Source organism: Lagopus muta, chromosome 4, assembly GCF_023343835.1.
Source record: "Lagopus muta isolate bLagMut1 chromosome 4, bLagMut1 primary, whole genome shotgun sequence".
Taxonomy (NCBI): Eukaryota; Metazoa; Chordata; class Aves; order Galliformes; family Phasianidae; genus Lagopus; species Lagopus muta.
In genome coordinates, this window is record NC_064436.1 from 35,241,647 (window position 1) to 35,266,337 (window position 24,691).

The window sequence follows — 24,691 nt, forward strand, 5'->3', positions numbered from 1 at the left end:
AGCAGGTGGTACTAGGAGTTCATGGAGTGCAGTGTCATGGTATTACTCAGTTCTACCATAATCAAATCAAATTCCTTGTTAGCAACTTTTCTTAATGCACCTATTCTGAGATGACAAGCAAAGATTTTAGAACAATTTTAGTTTTCACTGAAGTAAAAGAATAAATAAATAGAAACACAAAATATCTCAGCCGATACTTGCCAAATTCCTTTATTTATGTTGTGTCAACAGATGAAAAATAGATTCCAGAAAAGAGATGACACATCAGACATTATGTGCCAGCTGCCAAGGAAAGGTTTTCTCAGTAGCCTTTAGTAACATTTGGACCAATAATTCATGAATGTGCAGCTTTCCAAACTTTGTACAATATAGAGTGCAGCTTCTCTCACAGGTCCTCTGTTTCTGGAACATCGTTGGAATCTGAAGGTTGAATGAACACTACTGGAATATTCTCAGATGTCCATCCTTTAGGAGTCCTATTGAAGGATCTTCTGGTAGCAAGAGGATTTGCAAGAATCATGAATCTTGGATCATTTAACATCAGTAGATTATAATCTGGCACCTTGAATTTAACCAGCTTTGATGCTCTCTCAAAACCACCAAAGGGAGTGGCAACTCTGTAGATTTTAGAGAAATAAAATTAAAGTTTATTTAAAAATTGCCTGTTTTATTTGTCTCCCAGAGATTGAAAAGGGTAGAAGTTATTTTAATGACCAAAATTACATTCTAAAGACTTTGGAAAAAGAATGCTATTTCTTTTCTGGCAAGTTATCTCTAACTTGATGTACTTTTCCATAGGTAAAGCCTTTTTCAGTCATCAGTACAAAAGTGGACAGAAAAAAATGTTGCAAGAAAACTTCTTCTCTGGTGAGTCAGAGTTACTAAACTTACTTCGTTGGTGACAAATCAATCTGTCTGATAAACATAGTTCAACATATTCTCACTAGTGAGTAACTAGTTTAGGAAGTTCTCACCCCATTTACTCATATTCCCAGCTGCTTGTTCTTCTCACTACACTGTATTTTGGCACCATGTTGTACCAGTGTATGTGTGGGGTATGCTATGAATGTGGGTCACCTATGTGATCTGCATTTCAAAAATAATAATAACAAAAAATACTGCAAAACAAACGAACAAAGAAACAAACCAAAACCAATGCTTCAAAAGGAGGATTTTAAAATCCAAATTATTTTTGCAATCTGCTTTTTAATCATTATGGTGCAACGATTGTAACAATACAAGTGAGGAGGCAGTGAAGTGTAACATCAAGCAGAAAGGAGCAGCCAAAGACAACAGCCTTTGGAAAGGAGAAGAGTGGGTGAGGGCTTCTTATCTTAGCTTTGTTGCTGAAGAAAATGTTTATGTAACTAAGCCTTGAAACAGTGGCTGAAATTGGCCCCTAATCTGCAGCCAGTATTTTTTTCATGTTATTTGAATGTAAATGTTCCCTCAGATGATAAGCCTGAGAAACTAAAAGATAAGAAATTCTAAGCAGGAACTGATTGTTACATGCATTTAAAAATATTTTAAAATAGAAGTGTTTTCAAATGCTTCCCATGATTCTTTTATATTTGCCAGTTTCTAGGATGAAAAAAACATAGGAGAGTGAAGAGAAGGGGTGGAGAGGGAGAGGTGTTTCTCTGTACCCAGAATCCTTTGTGTAAGCAAACATGACCAAACAGACATGCCTGTTTTTATCAGCCACATAACTTTGCCACGATATTTTCTGGCCAATGATTTTTAAGTTGCATATTAACACTCGATTTCTGTAAAAATACATATGCAGTAGTATGTGACACTTCTTACTTTTTTTTTTTTTTTTTGTATAGTGGAATTTCTCTAGCCCTGGTAAGTTTTGTGTATTTGGTACCAAGCAGATCTGCTGGCATCTGTTTCCAGTGGCTCCAGGTGATAGCATAAGCCAAGAGCAACAGAAACTAAAAAAGATAAATTGAAGATCTGACTATGGTTTTGCAGTGGATAAAACAAAACAAAAAAAAAGGCAATTTTTTTTGTGCAGTTAAGTGCACAAAAATAAAGAGATTGATACCTTAAAAAAAAATATGAGTAAATCTGTGACCTGAAAGAAATATTACTCCCAGGCACTGCACAGATGATTCACTAAATTACGATACAAGCAGGCTTTGGCAAAAGGGATAGTGTGAAATCCTAAAGTCAGTCGGGAAAGATGTAAAAATGTCATGAAAGTTCTGGGCACACATTCTTAGGAAGGGAAGAAGGCTGCTTTGGATTAAACTCTAAAACTCATTCCCAAATGAAGATAAGATTTTGCAGCAGCAACCACTCCAGGCATTAAACTCTCTTGAGGTCAAAGGGAATTCTTTTCACAGAATGCCTGTGGTATCAATCTTTTCCTGTCTTCCAGGTTACAGTGCCAAATTGGATACTGCATGATACTGATTAAAAATAATTGCTTGATAATTGGCCCAGAGTGAATGTGGTGATCTACATCTTACAGGATAATAAAGATTGTTTTAATTGCTGCTCTAATTAAGATACCCATTCTCACATTGTTGTAATATTTAATCTCATCAATATATAAATAAAAGGAACAGTCAAGATGGATAGAACAGTAGTAGCTGTATAAAATCCAAAACTAATCTATAGTGTAATACTTCGTATTTTTAGTATTTTATTCTTTAAGTACAACATATGTCTATAGGCAACAGAAACAGAAGAGTGTTCTATAGTAATTCAAGTGGCTTTTCTGGGGAAAAAAAATATTATTTACTATGTGAAATCTGGCCACAGAGGATTATGCATTCTTGCGTGTTTGGCAGAAGCACATGAAGCACAATCAGCATAAAGGGTAGTATATAGTGATTGGCTAATAGATGGAAATTTTCCTTTACAGCAGCGGTATATTTCTTACGAGCAACAACTTGTCTGACTACGTGATGTCATAATGAGCTGTGTTGTAAGCTCTGATTCATTGTATAGAAACCTAGAACTCATATGTAAAAATTCCAGGAGTCATTGCTCATAACAGGGGCAGAAATCCTGGTTCAAAGCCATAGGAAGTAGAACCAGGAAGCCTAAGAGGCTGTTTAATGACCACTTTACATATTCCTGAAAAGTTGATGCATGATTTAATGTCATCAGACACAAACAGGTTTTCAGCTGTTTTGCTAAGGGTTCTTGTTTTGGTCTCAGACTTATTGTATATTTTATTGTCTCAAAATAGAAGATTACTTGTAGTTGATCATTTGGGAAAGTTTGAGGTAACTGTATTAGCAGATTCAGTTACATCATTTTGAAAAATGTGAGTTCCGCAAATAAAAATGGGACTATTATTTACAGAATATTTTGCTTATTCTGTTAGTTCTATCTGAAAAGGAGATGTAAGAGCAGACATCTTGATCCTACAAAATGCTCAGACCTTCATGGTTAATTTACTGCAAGAGCTAATACCAGTTTGGCAGAGGTATTTAGGTGCTAAGGTACTGGCTAAACATTTAGTCTTCACTAATCTCTTACATTAGTTGAAGTTAGGCAGCCAAAATTCCTTTAAGGATCTGGTTCTTGGCATTTTTACAATATAGTTGAGAATTCATTAATCAATAAAAGCAGAGCCCAGTCCAGATGGACTGGATTCCTTTAGTGTTTTTGGAACACTCTTTGGGAATTAAGAAGGCTGAGCAATAATTTGTCTGGTAGGACAGACAGAACCAGTCAGACTTGCTTGTCTTATATGAGCGAGATGTAGTGCTTTGTGTGTCACATGTAAGCTAAACTTTGATAATTTACTCAGTTTCAGGAAGGCATATGCAATAAAGGTACTAAATTAAGTGATATTACAAACTCATCAACATATGTTAATTTGCCTGAAGGAACCTCCAAGAGAAGTCACATGGCATGGCTCTGTTCTGAAGCATTTCTCTGTGAGCACAGATTCCTTTTCATCCAGGGGAGAAAGGGTAGCCTTGTCTGAAGAGTCTTCTTCCAGTATTCTATGAACCCAATTTCTCTGATTATACGCTCTGTCTAGTGCTAGCTGCAGTTCAGCCATTATTGGCTGCCTCACAGAAAGCCCTGCATCATAGAGCAGATGTGCCTCTTGTTTGTTGTCACTGCCTCTCCCTTCATTGACCTGCCAGCATTACAAGATGCCTGCAGTGTAAAATGCCTGCTAGATTCCAATATTACTGTGAATTCCTTAGTTCTGATTCTGCTATGGTTAAAGTCAGTGATAAAAAATTACATTGCTGTATGGTCCAGAGCTGCCATTTCATTGCTGGCAGTGAAAAACAAACAAACCAAAGAGCCTGAATGCTGGTGAACACTGAGTGTACTTCAAAGCTGTGTCTGTGTGGGGCTGTTCCATCTCATCAGATGTCCCTCACTGCTAAAGTCATGTTGCTGGTTTGTCCTGGAATGTGCAAAGCTGAAAGGAACCTGAATATGGCCAGTGAAATCCAAGAGCCATGTTGACAGATACCACTGAGCAAACTTGGATAGAATCTCAGGCCTGTTTCTTTGGGAATTCTATGCATCACATATTATGTTAACCACACCCTGTTCTGACTAATGATGACTGTACTAGTGTTTTGCTGGAGAACAGACATAATGGTACTTTGCTGAATGATGAATCATGATAGAAAGCTTTCATTGATGCCCCCACTGATAATAAAAGGGTGTCATTATACCACACTTTGAATGTTTAAAACACTGTCATTTGCTTTCTCTCCTAGACTGCAATTAAAGACATCAAGGATTCTGTGACCTAGATTAGATAACTTAAAAGTATCTAGAAACAAAAGACTGATGAAGTTTTTCTTCTGCAGATGTTCCGATCTTTTAACTACACTGGCAGCTGCATCTGTCTTAATTCAAGCTCATCTGTGATTCCTTAATTAATACAATTTTGCCTAAACTTTCATATCTGAGAACAAACGTGATGTACTATTACCGCAGCAAGGTTAGAGTACATTACGGCACTTTCACTCAAAACCAATTGCTAGTACTGTTGAATTGCTGTGTCAAATGGCAGTATATGTGTGAACAAAGCTTTTTTTGCAATACATCTCTTTAAGAATCTCTTTAACAGCTCATATATAGTGTTCCAGAGATGATGAAGTCCTCTATACTGAATCACAAATGCTGTCCAGAAATATAAAATTAACTGGGTTAGAAAGACTGTGGTTCTTTGTCTAGATGTCAGGCCACACAGTTAATAGTAAAGAGGTTTAAGTCACAGAACGGTTTGGGTTGGAAGGGACCTCAAGGACCATGAATCTCCAACCCCCTGCCACATGCAGGGCCACCAACCTCCCCATTTAATACCAGACCAGGCTGCCCAGGGCCCCATCCAACCTGGCCTTGAACACCTCCAGGGACGGAGCATCCACAGCCTCTCTGGGCAGCCTGTTCCAGCACCTCACCATTCTCATAGTAAAGAACTTCCTCCTGACATCCAACCTAAATCTTCCCTCCCTCAACTTAAAACCATTTCCCCTTGTCCTACAGTTATCTACCCTTTCAAAGAATTGATTCCCCTCCTGTTTGTAGGCTCCCTTTAGGTACTGAAAGGCTGCAGTGAGGTCACCTCGCAGCCTTTTCTTCTCCAGGCTGAACAAGCCCAGCTCCCTCAGCCTGTCTTCGTAGGGGAGGTGCTCCAATTTAGGATCTTTTTGCTGCTCCTAAATCTGTTTCTTCCCCTTACTAAAAGCAATAATTACAGAGAGTACTTTAAAAGATCTGGGCATTCAGGTTCAGACCATAGTTTCTCATCTTCCACGTAAGCTCCTTTATTGTTCAGCTAGAGAAAAAAAGTGTGTTTATTCCCTCTGGCCCAACTCTGATTTATTTTCAGTATTCTGGCAGAGGTCACACTTAGCCTTCTCTGTAATATTTGTAGTTAACTAGGTTGACAGTTGCAGGTTGGATGCATGCTTTCAATCCCATTATCAGGCACTCCACTCTCCTATCCATTTTTAGACGTGTAGACATGTAACTCATGGCCCTGAGATCCTCTCCAATAGGCTAGTATCTTGAATTTCAATTTTGCAAATTCTTTCTTTTGAAGCTTGTCCTTCTTGCTCAAAAACATATATCAGAGTGTACTGTGTGTATCAGTTTTTTCTGGATCCACTAGATCGTTGTTGTTATTGTTATTATTTTTACTGAGGAAAGTGGTGTTTTTGTTTAAGTATCATAGATTATATCTCTGTGTCTTGCATTTTGAGCAAGAATCTATCAGTTTCACAATCTGGATTTGTTTGTATGTGGCAAGTTTTAGGTTTTCTTATGGCAGTTTCAAGTGTGAATGAAGAAGAAATCTGAGCAGTTATTTGTTATATAGAGGACAACTAAAAGATTATGGGACCACAAAGCAGCTAGAAATTCACAAATAAGCTATCAGATACTGTCTCAACTCACTAATGCACTCTGTGCCTTGACTGATCCTACCTTTCAACAGTGATGACTTGTGTGTTGGACTTCCAATCTCTCGTGTGAGGGAACACCGATTCTTTCCCTATTTCTGTCTATATGTATCTTTGGCTAATTTGTTTCCCTGTCTGTTACAATGACCATAGTACATAAACTGTGCTGCTACTGTTCCAATGTTGGCAGCTGTAGCATATCTCTGATTTGTATTTTTTATTCTGTTTACTGACGAGAGTGTGCTACACACTTGTGATGTGTGTTATATTGTATTAGGATATAAAAATTAGTGTGGTGTCCGCAGTGCCAATTTTGATGTACTGCAGAGTTTTTGCTCCATGCACTCATAGTTGAGGCCCATCTATGGTAGGAATCCAAGTGGTGTTTGGGGTGTTTTTCACTAAATAATTGGTGTGAACTTTCTAATTACGTTGCCATCCATCTGTTGTTTTGAGGAAGGAGTTTAAGCTTAGCTAAGCTGTAGTAAAAAACTGTCCATGACTGATGAATAACGATAATGCAAATGGAGTGAATGATAGCAATGAATCAGGAGTTTTACAATTTCAAAATATTTCCAAACTATTATCATCAGTTTGTCGAGAAGCTCTACCAAAAAGCCCCAGTGTACAAGCTACTGTATAGGAAACTTTATTCTCAGACCTCTTTCTATTTCTAATGTATTTTGAAGCCTGCTTGTAATGTAAATGCTCATTTGTTACCAAATGTTTTCAAAGATGCAAAAAAAAAAAAAAAAAAAAAAAGAAAAGTTAAATGTGATAAAATATGTAAGCTGCTAACTGTTTGGTCTGTGGCACTGCTAGAGGGTAGAGCTCATTGTACTCCCATTGCCTACAGAACAAGCCAGTAAGGTGTGAGCTGTAAAATAAATAAGTAAAATTAAAGAAATGAAAAGCAAAAATAAATGTGGTTTGCCTTACATAGTTTGCAAGCCAAGTGTTACTCAAAGTTTCCCTGATGGGTCTTGTGAGGTCATTATACTGTACCTGCCAAAGTCAACAGAAATGCTGGAATAAGTTTGAAGTGTTACTATATCCTATACTGTGTTTTATGCCACTATTTCTTTTTCTCTTTGTTTCTCTCTTTCTCTTATTCAACATTTTCAACAATTAATCTCCCATTATTTGTTCTATAATTAATGTTGGTGTTGGGCCCACACTGCAGAAAGAGCTCTTGCTTGCTGCTTGTAATCTGTGTAAATTTGGATGGATATACTTGCAAGTACAGATGGTGCGTATTTTTACAGCTGCTGGAAAAGTTTCGTTTCATAGTCATTCTTCACTGTAAAATTCAGTGCCCTCTCAGAATTACCTGTTAAAGCTCCTGTAGTCCGGCAGTTCTGGCTTTGCTTCAGGTTTGAAAAGTTTAGGATATAAGGCCTCCAGCAGCTCAGGATCATCCCTAATGGCTTCTATCCAAGGAGACTGATAATACTTTGGCACAGAAGTAGTGTTAAACTTTTCAGGAGGAATTTCTTTTAGTGGTCCAGAATATCCTGCAAGGAGATCACAGGAAAACCAGTATAACAGTATATTGCCTTTTTGATTCCTTATAATTGTCCTATGAAAATAGGAAGTGATATTCCATCAGTTCACAGATAGATAAAATGAACTACTGAAACTAATGGGTTGACCAAAGCTATGCAACAGCAGATAGGTCACAGAATGCATTTGGAGATTTTTAGATAACTGCTCTGAGGTATTCTACTCTCCTTTTGAGGCTACATTTAATTCATATAAATTTATAAATTTATTCATATAATCATAAGTATCTGTTTGAAAATGAGAATGTATCAATACCATCCTTGGCCTGAATTAACAAACAGATTTTTCTCTGCATAAACATCTGAGGATCTGGCTCTGATCAGAGTTTTAATAGGCAAGAAAATTCCATATTCAATGTGATTTCTTCTATAAGCAAGTGCATTATGGCAAGAGCAAATAGAGAGAGAGGGAAAAACAGGCCTGAAAGTACAGTTTGAAGAATTAAAAATCAGCAAGGCATTATCCTAATATATGACCTATAGTATTCATTTGAAAAACAAAGGAAATCTATTTTCCCTTTTGTCCTTATGCAGCATCTAGCTCTACAAAGTAATGCTATTTTCTCTTACAAACATTAAAGGAAAAAAAACCAAAAACCCTACTCTGTGGTTTAATAACTACTTATTTCACCAGAACTAAAACAAATAATTTTCACCATTTTCAAATGTGAAGATCTCTATCATCTCTTAGCAATGGAAAATGCCTCTATCTGAACTGTATTTGTCCCATGTATGCACAGTCTTAGCATTCTCCAACAGAGTAGCATTGACCTAGTTTACATAGACTGGAAAAGGTCTGCACAAAACGTGCATTGAATAATTCCGAACAAAGAATGAATTTGTAAAAAACCAAACAAAAAAAACCACCAAAAAACAGTGTGTTCATGGATAATTCATTAACAGGAAGAAAGAATATATCACTGGTTAAATTAATCACAACAAATTAGCCTTCTCTAGTCTTAGAGAACACAAAATAAGGCCTTAAGTCAGCTCACTGCTTTTAACTGAAAAAAAAAAAACCAAAAAAAAAACAGTACCCTCACAGTTAAGGACTTAAATAAAGCAGAACTGTGTTTATAGCTGGAGCAAATTCCTCTTTATTTCTCTAAAGAAGAGTCCAGCAAAACTTGTGATAACTTCATATTTACATTTCTGGCTAATTAAACTACAATAGATAATTTTCAGACTGTTGAGCGTTGTATTGCAGTTTAGAAACTAGGGCAGTGTAAATGCAGTGTATTAGTCTGATTTAACAACTGAGGAGCTTTCTCAATATTTATGGGATCAATAAATATATGAGCAGTTTCACCAGATCATAATGCACATTTTAGTTGAAGGAAAAGTTGCACAAAAGGCAGGTAAAATCATTAAAAATGAAGCAAGTAAATTGTACTGCTTTAAATTTCCATGGGAAATTCTGACTAGTTATCTTAACTAAGTTTATGAATTTCTAACAGCAATTCCATTCCTAAATAATGGTTAATGATGTTGTTTTATAAAGAGCTCTGTCACTTGCTGCGTAAGGAACACTAAGTACCATTCACATCTACAAGTTACTGTATTACCTGGGGCAATGTTGTCAGGATGTGGTGGGCTCCGGGGATCAGGTGTATTAGGGGGCGTCATTGGAGCGTGCTGGGGAATTCCTTCAACACTGAGGCCATCCATTTTAACACTGTGTATGGGCTCTCCACGCTGCATTCAAGTATAAACAAACATCATTGATAGCAAAGGCAAAAAAATAAAAAAGGAAAAAAGGAAAAGAGTTCATCCATGATTCTCTTTTGAGGGACGGAGTATTACTGTATTTACAGCCCACGTCTGAGACCCAGGACATATTATCCAAAGGCATACTTTCCTGCTTTTAGGTACCATTTTTGCTAGACAGCATTCCTCTGAGCTTTCCAATTGTCATCCAGAAGATTAAACAGTTCCACAACTCCCTTGCAATGGCTAGCTAAGCAAAAGTGAATAGTCTATCAGTTTTAAGAATGGTATTACAGCACAGTTTTAAATGTATATATTTCAAGTGTGTTAAAGCTTTATACAAAGAATTGAGGGTTTGAAGAGCTAGATCAATAAGAGGCCTAATTACCATCTAACTGAGTTGTCCTTTTCTGAAGTTAAGCTCTATTTAATTACTTATCTATTATCTATTTAATTAATTATGCAGTCTAAGAAGAGAGTTCACCCCTTCTGTTGCTCATACTGGTCACTACAGTACCTGCCTATGCCTGTGGGCCACATGATTCACAGCAGATAGTAAATCCTGTTACTTTGAATGGGGGCTGAGGGATCATTAAATGCCAGGAGCTGTGATATGCAAGACAAGGCCCTCTCACTGCTTAAATATTCTGTAAATCTGTTAGGTTTGAGCCATTTGAGTTTCAAAGCACCGATTCTTCGAAGCTTCTTTTCCTATCTTAGTTGAAAATCCACTGCGTTTGTTGAATTGATTTCATTTGGGATTTTCCCTCTATTTATAATAGAAATAGCAACTTCAGTGTGGGTCACTTTCTGAAGATTAATGATACGGTGTTATTTTCCACTCGGCTGTTGGGCCACCAGTTCTAAGGAAACATCTAAAAGCTTAATCATTGTTGCATAAATATAGAATTGGAGTCTCATAAGAAGTCAGTATCTTATTTTAGCTATGACGCATAAGCTAAAAGTAATTTAAATATAGACAGTTTTAGAGTAAGAGTTTCTTAAAGTAGGAAAGCAAATGTTCAATACTTGTTTTAACTTGAAACAAACGAAAAAAGATTAAGGCAGTCTGTTTTGGAGCTATCCTAAGGTACGTTGGAAAGATTAATTTTGGCAGCCATAATCAGCTGATGCAGAAAACAATGTCTAAATAGGTATTTAAGGGAGAGGAACAGAAGCCAAAGAGGAATGATTTCTTCCATTGTCAGAATGTCATTGACTGTACATCATGCATGGTTTGTGTGTTTTTGTGAGAAATACTACAGAAGATGTAGAGAGATCTGCAAAATTTCCATTAGGATGGTTTATTACAAACTTTCTGCTCCAAAAGCCTCCTTGTGAGAAGCAGTTATACAAGAAAGTTTCCTTAGAGTCAAAAACCTGCGCTTGTTTTATTGTTTCTGATTAATTTACGTGTGTTTTTGTTAATACAATTGAACATAGTTCGAGTAACCATTAGTGCTTTGCTGTTTGGTTCATAAATTACTCATCTCCTGTTTGTACCAATTCAAACTTCAGGCTTTATCATATCAGTACATGACATATACTCATTATTTTTATTTCCCTAAGTGGAGTTCTTGACAAAAGAAAATTTCAGTACAAGTCTTTCTATGGATTCTGTAGGTTTTGAATACTAATACAATCATAGCATCACCTGTGCAGGATTTAAAGACTCAAAGTTGTGATGAATTAGGCAGGCTGCTCGCATGCTATATTAGATTGGATGTAAAGTGCTCACACTCAAATAATTAAGACCTAAATAAAATGTATGAATGTTTTTCTCCTTATTTTCAGACAATAAACAAGTGGTTTAAGTATTTTGCCAAGGCCACAGATGAGACAAACATCAGATACATTTGATCACTGCCAAAAGGATACCCAGGGTATTGCTAATGCTTTATCCCATTTCCTGGGGGACCAGTTTAGGAAAATAATTGTATTTCAGCAACAAGCTTTATCCTTTGTCTCCTTGTTCTTCCTAAAGCTACAAATAAATCATGCACAACATTTATCACAAGCACAAAAGGAACCTCAGGCTAGTTTCACTGTGTTTTGTAAGCAAGTTATTACAAAATACTCACATTTCTTGGCTTGTTTGCAACATAATGATAATTTTCATATGTGTATTTGTCAGATCTCCGCTGACGTCTCTTGAAGAGCCTTGCGCCTCTATTGCTGAGTGTTGATAGTTCCTCCACCATGATGTCTCTTGGGGTACTGACTTTTTTTCCAAGGTTTAAGCTGGGTGAGACTGCAATACAATGAATAAATACATACCTGTGTTTTTCTTAAATGCCTGATGTCGCACACCCTACACCTGAAACCCAATAACACATCAGTGCATAATTATCTAATACATGGGGGAGCTTCATATGGTGTTAGTGAAATTAATCATTCTTCCAACATTTTGGAGTAGAGTGTAGAACACTACAAAGACCCCAAGCTCCACATTTAATTCAGCTGAATGACATTTAGCTGTTTTGAAAATTGGATCTATGTTGTCCCACACAGTGACTAGGAAAAAATGGCTTCTGCTGAAACTAGTAACAAAATTCCATCTGACCTCAGCATTCCCAAATCAAACCTTTAGTTAACTTTGTGTTCTGCACTAGATAGATGAGGAGGTATCTCCTTTTAAACACACCTACAAGTTTCTTATAGCTTATATACATTTTATTTTTAATCTTTCTTTAATATTCTGCTTTTAATTACTTATTTTTTTAAATCTGGGCCATTTTGTACTTATGTACAAGTATGTATTAAGTATGTATTAGAAAGTCTGCATTAAGTAATATTTTTTATTATATTCAGAGAAACCTTCAAAATAAAGCTCATGATGTTAAAAATGAGAGACAGAACAAAGATCTACAACATGCTTATAAAAACTATATGTTTAGTGTATAATTAATGGATATTAAGATGTTATAATCACAAAAAAAGAAAGAACAAGAGAGTTAGGCAAAGTAGACTAAGATAACAAGAGGGAATAAATGGAAGGCTTACCCTTATGCTGGGCTCACCCACAAAAAACACCAGAAGAGGGGATCTCCAGAAGAGATCCTTTGCCACTGGTAGCCAGCTCTTAAATAGGTCTAGGAGGGGTGGAGGGGAGCCAGGCTCCACCCCTTCCTGCAGCACAGGTGAATTGACTTCACCTGTGCTCCTCTGGCTGACTCATGGCTCACCTCAGGTGATCAGAGGTTCAGGCTGTGACTCAGCAGTTCCCATACATTAGAATATTTATTTTTGATTCTCTTTAAGAGAAAAGTTACAAGCAAGTCTCAAAACATGATACTATCAGAGACTGAACTATTAAATGCAGTGTTAATTTATTCACTGTTCAGGAAAAAAAAATTATTGTCTTTTGTTTACTGGGCTCCTAGGGGATTTGAAAATGAAGATGAGGAAGATCAATTTAGACTATAAATGGAGAACATGGAACATCTGAAACTTTACTGATCATCTCTGTGGTGATGTTCCGGAAAGAGGGATGTTTGTGTCAGTGAGCAAGCTGATGCTGAGTAGTCACTCTCTTATGAGATGTCCTCAATCTTTAGGTAGTGCTGAAACTTACAATACAGTAACTTCAAGACTATATTATTATTTTGTATTAATTTATTTAAGCTTAGAACTTCGAAGAATTGAAAAAATGTAACAACAATTGGATCATATAGTAGAACACATTTTTAACGAAATAATTTCCCATTCCCACTTTTATTAATAATTATAATTTTGTTAATTACAATTATTCTCAGTTATTCATGAACTTCAGGAAAAAAAATGAAGATGGAATGTATTTCAAAGATTACATTGAAGAGATGTGTTATATTTCTTCGATCCACTTATTCAAAGTCACAAAGTTATTTCTTTAATAATAAGATCTCCTATTGTTTACATGCTCTTATAATCTACAGGGTATAAAATTCTGAATTTCATTAGGTATTTTAATGCATTAAAATGAAACCTAATTAGTTGTAAGGAACTGTATCTTGCTTCCAGGTGAATCAAACAGGAAGCCCAATCTAAAATTAGCAATACAAAATAATTATCTGCATAGGTACTTAATGTCAAAGTTAATACTGCATATACTGGGAGGGGCGTATTTTTATTTTTCAGTGTTTCATTTTGAGTACATGGCATATGTGACATGGCTTATGTCTCCTAGTAATTATGATGGAGAAGCAACATGTAGTGCTGACACTTAGGAAAATATAACTGAGATACATACATTAAAAGTTTAGCCTAAGTTGTGTTAGATGAGTTTTCCATCAAGTAAATCAAACAAGTTTATAGGCCATGGAGTATATCGCTGCTGATCTACTTCTGTTCTTACTGATTCCAATTGAATGCTTGCAGGAGATTTAACTGGAGCTAGGGCAAGCTAGCTGTATCAAGCATGCTCTTCTGCTTTATTAATAGTATGCAGAAAGAGTCCTAACACACTCTTGCTATTTGTTAGCTACAAAACAGAGAGTTCTTAACATGGAAGAAAGTGACTTGGCTTGTCCAGACATATCAGTGACAGATAATGGTGGGGATTTGGCTCAGTAGTTGAGATAAGTGAACTAGTTACTGGCCTGTAGCCTAAAATTTTGACCCACAAGTCATATTTTGATTTTCTTCCTTTTCAGGGTTACTACAGGGCTATGGGCTGTTGAATGGTTTTATGGTAATAAGAGATGAGAAGTTTACTCTTCATATCAGCAACATTTTCACATAGAAAATGTTGATCTTCATTGTCCGCAGAGTTGGTAGTATATAAATCCTGAGCCAAGATCTCTGTCCAAACTACTCTGTGTTTGTCTGGGAGCATAGTGGATGTTAACTGTTTTGCTCTTTGCTGTTCCTTTATGTATGTACCATTCTTGCAAATGTTTGCTGTAGGCTCCAAGGTGCGGAGCTCTTTGTAGCTCACAGTTGTGTGCTATTGTGTATCTAGGCAGCAACCCAGAAACATAGCTGTGAAGTTCAGTTGAATCCCCTGCCAACTAAAATCTAATCTGCTGTCTAGTTCAGGACGTGTCTAGGGATTGTTTCAGTGTCAGTGCAAGAAAGGTGATGAAAAATGAGGAAAGAAGAACATGTAGGGCATGACAAAATGAGAACATCTCCAAGTGCACCAATACAAAAAGCCTCATAAATGGACATTAACGCTGGAAGTTTATTTCATGGTTTAACCTTAATCTTAGTCCAGTTTCATTTCTTTATTTGTTCCTGCCAATTCAGCTCTATTCTGCCCTTAAAGTCTTTACTAACTTCATTTAGGTATGATTTATATGTTTCTTCCCTCAATCCCTTTTGATCTTCTAGCTTACAGTCTTCTCAAGACCTCTGTTTGGATTATAAATTCTAATCATAAGTATTATGTTTGTTATGGTATTAGAAGTAAGAATTTGTAACTCTGTCATAATAGTTGTTTAGCTACTGAAGAATGCACTTACGAACCTGGGCAGAGTTAGACATGAGGTTTGAGTTTAATTGAATACTAATCTGAGAAACTCCAAAGACTTCCCTAAACATAATATATACATATTTGTATGCCTCTACCAGCTAGGTTTAGAAATTTTATGATACGCCCAATTCTCCCAGAGGAAAGAATAAGGGTTTGAAAGGTCACAGTGTTCCCGATGCTGCTGTAGTCCTACAGGCTCCCTTGTAAGATCATAAGAGGGTGTCTTTTACTGCAGCATTTTATGACACACAGAACTTAAGCAGAATATGAAGTAATTTTCTATAGCCAACAGGAAAATGTGGACTTCCAGTCATTACCAACCCAGCCCAGTTTTAAAACAGTCATAAAAACTTGAACAACTTTGTATGGCTTTCCATAAGATATTTCTGCTGTGAATATCTTCTATAAGGAGTTTAAGGTTCAGTGTTTATGTGAAAGCATTGTAATAAAAAGGAGCTAAAATAAAAATGCATTAGGTATACTTCTGAATACCATCCCAAACCAAAAGGACTTGCACTACAGAACCTCCTGTTAATGTTTACCTCTGTTAATGCTTAGTATTTCTAAGGTCTGTAAAACAGCAGTTTCTTTCAGGATGAAGTTTAGTTTTTAGGTAATTTTCAGGTGCAGGACCTTCTTTACAAACAGCAATGCACAACATTTTATCTTCCAGATCTCAGGCTAAACTTGTTTAATTAGCAATTGCGGGGAAATAAATTGTCAAAATTAAAAGAGAATACTTTATTCCTTTAAATATCAGATTTATCCCTGATTTCTTGAAGGATGGTTCAAATTTGGTCCTAGAGAACTAGCATATATTTTGTCTAATTATGGCTTTGGTTATCCTTCTATTTCCAAATTGGTTTCACTTAAGAGTCTAAAACTTTAACTTATACAAGTTACCACGCACATTTCATGACATTTCCCTTTGTTTAAAAAAAAAGTGTATGTATCCCAGACATCCGAAGAAGAGGCAGAAGTAGAATACAAAGTTAAGGGTTAAGGTGTTTGTATTGTCTTCAGTGGCGTTGTATCACAGCACGTCTTAAAAAACAAGTTGTAGGATCTGTTTATATCTACATGTATGAGTAATGAAAGGACAGATTATGTAAGGTAAACATCAACCCAGGTTATTCAACTACTCCAATGACTACCAGAACTGCATGGTATATTTATTAGTATTGCAATGAACAGCAACATTTACCATTTGAAATTCATTATTCTAAACAGTTTTCCTGCCCTGAAGAGCTTAGCGGCTATTTCAGGCACATATGATACTTTCATGACAAATAAAAATCTGAGTTGTAATGAAATCTGTAAGGGTAGTCTGGGTTTTAGACTTGTGTGTGTTCAGTTGGGGAAAAAAAAAAAAAGAGGAACAGAGATTACTGAAAAATGTAATTATCAGTATTAGGACCAACACTGCAATATTACTTTTTTCTCAATTCTTTATGTTTCTGGTCCTTCTTTTCCAGCAGTCAGATTGGTCAATGAACACGTACAGAAAACCTCCCAAAACTCTGCATCAAAAGACCACAAGAAATTTTTTCAGTATTGAAATTTAATGTCCAGTGCTTTATCGTATGTAAGAAGTATGATTTTCAAAAATTCTTAATATTGGCATAACTCTTTTTTTCAGTGCCACTCATGGAGTTCTTATCACTTCAAAAATAGTAGTATTTTTAATCTTTAAAAGATTCATGGGAAGGATTGGAAGGATCTCCAAAAGCACCCAGCACATACCTAATGAAAACTAAGACAACCAGCATTCCCAGGTGAGTTAATTGCTCCCAAAGGTGTCACACTAGAAGTGTAATTTTAATAAGCTCTTTTTGAACATTGAGCTACCTTCTCATGTCTACATTTCCATTAACGCAACAACAGAAAAGTAAAATTTCTGCATATAGGATTAACCTGTGGCTATGAATTGGGAGAAAATAGCCAGATTGATAGCAAATTTTGTTAGTTACAGAGATTAATTATTAGGAACAGAGCTGTAAATTATTTCAAAAATTATCATTCCTATTAAAAAAAGCAACATGAAAGAGTGCCAAAGAAAAAAAGGATACAGGCAGATCAACATGTTCCTCAGATGATAGCCATTTAAAATGGAATGAAGTCACGTTATTAACCCCAAATAATGTTCTGAAAGGCTATCCTAGCAGAATGCACATCAGCTGTTAGATTACTTCATTCCTTCACAGCAGTTGTTCGTCTGAAAATAGCTTTCAAATGAAAAGAGGCAACTACAAAAGGATTAGTTACCATAGGCAGCACGATACTCCCCCAAGATTATTTATGGCAAAACACTCAGAGACAAAGCTGTAAGAGAGTTAAACTCTGTGATTAAAAAATGTTTTAGGGAAGGCTAGAGGACAGTGCATATAGAGTAAGTTGCGTTCAGCTCTATACCATTTCTCTGTATTTCATCCATAATGGCTGATGCTTGTTGTTTCCTCTCTTTGACCATGGCAGAATGTGATAACATTGTGATTTTCTGATGTGATTTTTCCTTGCTGAAAAAAAAAGAAAACCCACACATTTTTATATTGTTGAGCCAGCTCATGCTATTAAGCCAACTTTAATTTTCTGATAGCATGTTTAGAATGGCTGAATAGTAATTTTTTTTTTAATTATTTCTCCTGTGAAATACAGTGTTTTTAACTAGGCAAGATGCACTGGCAATTTCTGCTTGCAGTTGGATACTAGAAGGTATTTACATGGATAGAAACTGCCAAAGAATGAGCTTTGAGTTGGATACATACATTTTGCAGCAAAATCAGTGTTGGAGATTTAGGCCTTTGCATATCTACACATTACAATAAAAGATTATTTCATAACTAACATTTTTATTATACCTTGTATTATGTTTTCAAAATGTTATACTGATATTTCTTAATCTAATAAAGAATTTGAGGAATAAGATGCTCTGGCATCTTTAAAGAAGGTGCATTTCTGACTATGTTAAAAAATAAACATCTTTTAAATTGCAGAGCCAAGAGGTTACATAAATGTCTTTTATCTGCTACTTTGTATGACAGTCAGTGACAAAATATTTCAGGAAACAATACACTTACCGTACTGTTTCGTTGTGCAGAAAAAAGTGATCTCAACTCTTTAGTTGAAACTTCAGGAGTTAGTTGTGAATGGGGGTGACCTGCCTGGTCCAGGATGGTTTCTACCCTTGTGCTTGGATCTGCATGGTACCTAGTACTGAGACAAACTGGGGGCTGATCCTCTTCAAAGGGATTGGCATCCAGCTGACATCAACTAGTTATATATAGAATCAAACACTCCAGCCACTCATATCTTCCTGGCAAAAGAGAACAGGAAAGATTCAGCTGCACCCACAACAAAGAGAGTTTATATCCCTTTAAGAGCTTATTGGAAAATTTAATGGAATGCATTCCTCATACAGATCATCTCCTCATCACCTCTGAGATTAATAATCTATGTCTTATAACCAGGAAGGAGACATTTAAAAATATGGTATTAAATATATGGATGATCAAGTCTGTATCAGATGAGAATGGCATGGGCTAATCCTTAGTGAAAGATGAAACTATACCTCAATAGATGGCTAAAGTCAGTAGCAGATGGCTGATACACAAAGTCTGTTCTAGAAAAGAAATGAGATTTTTTTTTTCAGTTTTATAAGTGGTAGGGTGTAATTTTCAGTATTATAAATGGCTGGGAGTAATTTCTCAAAAAACATACACACCCTTAACTTGTTATTCAAAATCTTAACATTTTTGTTGTGTGTTAGGAAGAGAAACCTGCAGAAGTCTGAGAGGTAATCAAATTCAGCATTTTGGGATACTGCTGTGCCACGCTGTCAAAGAAACGTGGGAAGCACAAATGTTACATAACAGCAAAAAACTTTGAGCAGAGAAAAGTTGTGGCAGAAAGGAAGTTTCCCTCCTCAACCTTTTTTTTTCCCCCCACTCAATGCAGATAACTGAATTATGGGCAGTAATAGGAAGATGAAATAGTTCTTGTATTTCTGATTCAGATTTGGTTTTGCTCTGGGTATCTTGGACCCTGGTTCGACAGGAAAAATGAATTCTGCATGTAAATTGAATCCAGAGTAATAAAATACACCAATATAGTGTTTATAACTTTTCAAGCAAGCAGGCTGAGACATATACAATATATATACCCGATAAAACATCCTAGAAGGCTTTCAACCAAAAATTACTTAATCTTTTTTCCTTAAGCTTTCTCCTCCTAGGCTTACCTTTTCAAATCATTCCTCTGAGATCCTAGACATCTCTGTCTGTATAATCAATTGATATGAAGATGTTACAATCACAAAATAAACAAGAGAGTTAGGCAAAGTAGATTATGACAACAAAAGAGAATAAATGGAAGGCTTACCCTTGTGCTGGGCTCATCCACAAAACACCAGAAGGAGGGATCTCCAGATGAGATCCTTCCCCACTGGTAGCCAGCTCTTAAATAGGTCTAGGAGGGGTGGTGTCTGGCTCCACCCCTTCCAGCAGCAGAGGTGAATTGCCTTCACCTGCGCTCCTCTGGCTGACTCATGGCTCGCCTCAGGTGATCAATCAGAGGTTCAGGCCATGACTCAGCAGTTCCCATACACTGCCCTAAAGAGAATTTTATTCCTCACTATCAGAATCTAACGCTATTATTAAATGCTGTGTACTGTTTCCAGGGTTTTCATGCTTGATTCAGCCACTTACAATAGTACCAGCAAGCATGATCAAAGTCTTAGGTTGACTCTTACCTATTTAACTAAAGAGGTTGCTCTGCACCCGTGTGAGGCTTTCAGTGATTTCTCTTGCAAAGTGAAGGCAAGACTAGTGTAGATACTTCTAAAATAAAAATAGGTCTTCCTCCTCTCTCTTATAGGATGAGTGAATTTAAAAAACATACAGTGAACATTTCCATTCCTGTTACATATTTGAGAATAGAAGTTTTAAAATATTAGCAAGAAGAATAATGAAACTAAAGTGAAGAAAAAATGTGAAGATGATACAACATTCAGTTTTAATTCAATCAGAATGCTGCTTTTTTGTTTCCTGAAAACCTGACTGGCCAAAGCCACGTGCAACTCGACCTCATAGTCTTAGCTTTGAGCAGAGGATTGAACCCCCAGAGATCTCTTCTAACACAAGTTAGTTACTCTATAATTCATAACATGCTTTCCCAAGACTGTCAAGAACTGGACTGAGTTGATAAGGGATACAGGGATGTATGCAATCACAGAATATTTACAGAATTTTTACTTTCCACACACACAAGAAATATCAGTGTTGTTTTAACTTAAGTGGATAGCACTGTAATAGAAACTGATTTAATCCTCTCATGTCCCTCAAATATAAATGACTGAAACATCAGTCTTTGAGTATCAGCAAGATAATAAGCTGCTAGGAAACTTCCAGTAGAAATTTATGAAACCAATTCACTCTTTCTATTTGACAATAGTTGACAGCCTGTGATGAAAGGCGAAAGCAGTAGGCATAATACATTCTGACTTTCGTTGGGTTTTTGATAGCATGCCACACTTAAGTGTTCTTGAAACTCCTATGCTACTGATTGGAAACTCATACTCTAGTAATTAGTGATTCATCACCAAGCTATCAGTTGGGACTGAAAGGCAGTCTGTCAAGGTTCGTGCTGCTCAGTATTCTCATTAATAATACGAATGGTGGATGAGGGAGTCTCAATTAAATGCCACTCTAGGAATATTACACAATCTGTATGAAATAATGTAACTGTTTAGTTATTCTGATGAACTAGGAAGTAATTTAATGCAATTCTAATGAAATCTTAGAGTGGACATTCAACTGATTGACATTGAAGTTATCCTTAAGCTTGAATATATATTTTTTTAATCTAGGAGGACATACCAAGAGCCATCTTCAATGGAATAGTCCAGGGTTCAATCTATTACAATCTCCAGTAACTAATTCTTTGACAGAATAAAAATTACATGAACAATTTGGGCTTTTGCAATATTGTGCTGGCATATGCAATTAGCTATCTGTCAGTTTTTGAGAGCTGCAAGCTCTTGAGAGATGTAGGATGCCTGTTCAAAATCACACAGAAATATTGAAAATAATTAAATATTTATAATTCAAAGTAAAGTAATTATTCAAAAACAATAAAGTTGAACTAAGAAATAAAATGCAAATTAGTTTCACATCAGAAAGACAAATCAGGAATAGTTTCTAAAACAGCATAGCAGAAGAATTACATTGAATCACAAAATATGGTTATATTTTGACCTATGAAATAGGTCAAACTATATGTTCATATACCATGAACAGTATATGAAAAGCAAGATCATCTCATTTTACTGAAAGCAAAGAGCTGGAGCATTTTCATTGCCTTTAAATAAGTACAAAGATGTCAAGAACTGAATGAAATGCAGACAACACATACTAAGAATTATTACCTGAGAGGAAAGAATGAAAGGATTTAGGTGTTTTTGGCTTAGCAAAGACAAGAAGGACTTGTATCATGATATCAGTCTCTTCACATGTAAAGTGATTCCATAATATGGACTCTGATCTTGCTCACAAAGTTTAAAACAACAAATAATCAGCTGATTTTATTTCAGAAGTATTGATGAAATATTAGAGCTTCCCTCCTGGGACAGCTGACACTGGGCCTGGTTGCTTACCAGTGTGGTGGAAAGAAGTTTCTCAGCAATTTTTAAGAGAATGTAGTTTAGACATACTGGACCCAGCTTCAGAATACATATATTAACTTTATAACTTTAGATTTCTCTTTCAGCCTTTGTGTCTGTACAACACTCTTTGAATGTAGACATCCACTAGAAATAAATAATTGTTAATTACCAATACCACTACTTACCCTATTAGATTCCTTTTTTCCCCCCCTACTTCTGTTGGAATCAGTACCAGAACTATCTTCTACTTTTGAAGCTTTGTCTCCAGTAGTTAGCACAGTACTCACATATCACAGCTACAAATGCACGTTTTAGTTTTGTTTAAGACTTCTACAAGCTTTCACTTATGTATCCAGGAACCTCTTTTGATGTTGTTCAGAGCATTTCAGTATCTGATACTGGAAATAATACAAAAACAAGAGATTGCACATTTGATGGCAACAGGGAAGAAATGCAGACAAAAACACTGAAGTGTTTGTAAGCTCATTCTACTTATTAGTTCGTGAATTAATCCTACTTATTAGTTCAAGTGTTTTTTTTTTTTAGCAGAGTACTTCTGATTGGAGATATAAGAATGCTTTCAGTAGCCATGCTTATTTTTATTCTTTTTCTTTAATTTTATATGTTGTTACTTGTTGCATTGCTTCTACTGCTGTTGAACAGTATGTTTTGTTCTAAAAACAGAAGCAACAGCAACTTGCAGATAACAGAACAAATAATCTTAGCGATAGATGCTTTTAACTAGGATTTACCTTACTGATACTGTCTGAAGATTTTATCATAAATGGAATGAAAAACAAACATACAGCAGTTGGAAAAAAGAATATTTAACAGTTTGTATGATCAATGAATATTAAGATGCTGTAATTACAAAATAAACAAGAGAATTTAGCTAAGCAGATTACTATACCAAAAAGAGAATAGATAGAGAACTCACCCTTACCCTGAGCTTACCGTGAAACTCCAAAGAAGGGACTTCCAGGAAGAGATCCACCTCTTGTGGCAGCCAGCTCTTAAATGGGTCTAGGAGAGATGGAGCCAGGCTCCACCCTTTCCGGCAGCACAGGTGAATTGCCTTCACCTGTGCTCCCATGGCTGACTCATTGCTCGCCTCAGGTGATCAATCAGAGGTTCAGGCTGTGATTCAGCAGTTCCCATATACTGTTACAGCTAGGAATCAAGAGCTAAATGGTAAATAATGCTAAATACCATTTCTTTCCTATTGCTTACAGAAGGGTGTATGCTGAGTCACAGCCTGAACCTCTGATTGATTCAATTCACCTGTGCTGCCAGAAAGGGTGGAGCCTGGCTCCACCTCTCCTACACCCATTTAAGAGCTGGCTGCTAGTAGGGAAGGGTCTCTTCTGCAGAAGGAACTCTGCTGGAGTTTTGAAAGTGAGCCTAGGATATAGGTAAGCTTTCTATTTACTGCTTTTTTTTGTTATTATAATCTGCTTTGTCTAACTTTCTTGTTTAATTCATAGTTATAATCTATTAATATTCATTGATTATATAAAGGTTCACGTTACCAAATTTTTAAAGTATTTTTTAGAGGTGTATGTAGCTGACTAAATGTTCATGATGATGAATAAAGGTTAAGAAGGTAATGCGCTAGCATCAAAAGAAATTAAGCTATGTATTTCAATGAGGGGAAGTATTACTTATATTGTGGCAATCTGGAGCGATTGAGTTAGCCTATGAACAAGGTCAATATTTCTGTATCTTCTTCCATTACATCATTTTAGCTTGATCAAGTAAGCATTTTCCTTTCTTCTGCTTTTCCTTTAGTAGAAGTGCTAAGTCACAGCCTGGAGCAGTGACTTAGAGCACCTGGTAGGAAGGCAGGGCCAACTCAAGGGAGCTCAGGTGCATGCAATGTACCTAAGTTATGAAAAAGGGTGGAGTCAGGATCCATCCCTTTCCAGAGACTTCATTTAAGGAGTGGTAGTGGGTCCCCGTTTACTGAGGTGTTTTGAAGGTAAGTAGTTTTTCCTTTGTTCTCAGTCCACAACTGCTGTTACTGGGCTTGTTCTTATTTGCTGCAGCCTAGGATTATGCCACTATGCTACTACTGTTGTGCTTTCATTAACATTCTTTCTATCACACTATAGCATTTCAGCACTGAATAATCTTTTGCCTTTATTTTACATTCTGCAGAAATCTCAGACTTTTTTCTCATGGTCTTATTTTTCATAATGCTAGTATGATCTAAACAAATGACAACTATAGGGAGGTTCCTTATGTCTTTATGAGAAACTAAAAACAGTATATCTATAATCCTGTATTTACTTAAATTGAGAAGTTGAGGTAGCCTAAGCCTCCCACTCACAATGTGATAAATCTTATTTTTGTTGAAAATTTTTATGAAATGTTTCTTGCATATTGACAGAGGTGGTACAGGGTCTTCACTATGGGGGGAAACAATCCTAAATGTATATTAAGACTTACATAAGAAGGAAAAAACCCATCATTTTTATGACTCAAAAAATGAAGTACTTGCATTTTTTAATCTTAATAAATCTTGGAAGATAAAAATGAAAATATTTCAATTTCCCTTTTTCATTCCTAGCTGTTTTTATGCATATGTCTTCATAAAATTTTTAGAGTTATTTTTAAGAAAATAATTTGTTCTTAAAAATTTATAATTTTAAAGAATTATTTGTTGTTTCTTAGTGAAAACCTCTATTTCATCCAAATATGTTTTCTTATTGAAAAAATCTGTGAAGGATTTTCAGTCAATTCTATGTCTGTATTTTAGTGTTTAATTACTATTTATCATTAAGAGAAAATTCAATAGTAATTACAAACTAGGTGTGTAATTTCCATAAACTTTACTTATAATATGTATATAATAAAGTAGTTTGCAACTATGCTGGGTTGGTAGTTCTATGGATTCACTGAATGAATT

The 24,691-nt window shown here is 35.9% G+C and overlaps 1 protein-coding gene across 9 annotated transcripts; it reads right to left on the reverse strand.

Moving 5' to 3' along the window:
- Positions 1-186: 186 nt before the first annotated feature.
- MYOZ2 (myozenin 2) lies at positions 187-22,785 on the reverse strand. Of its 9 annotated transcripts, none has more exons than XM_048941871.1 (10): positions 22,738-22,785; positions 21,969-22,181; positions 19,363-19,401; positions 18,694-18,744; positions 18,203-18,434; positions 17,538-17,641; positions 11,755-11,924; positions 9,532-9,661; positions 7,735-7,918; positions 187-617 (listed from the first exon to the last, which is right to left on the reverse strand). In XM_048941871.1, the coding sequence occupies exons 6-10, from the start codon at positions 17,611-17,613 to the stop codon at positions 386-388; spliced, it is 792 nt and encodes a 263-aa protein (XP_048797828.1). In that variant the 5' UTR covers positions 17,614-17,641; positions 18,203-18,434; positions 18,694-18,744; positions 19,363-19,401; positions 21,969-22,181; positions 22,738-22,785; the 3' UTR covers positions 187-385. The 9 variants fall into 9 exon arrangements, with proteins under 9 accessions (XP_048797828.1, XP_048797826.1, XP_048797831.1 ...); XM_048941869.1 differs by having other exon boundaries at positions 18,203-18,438; XM_048941874.1 differs by lacking the exon at positions 19,363-19,401.
- Positions 22,786-24,691: the final 1,906 nt, after the last annotated feature.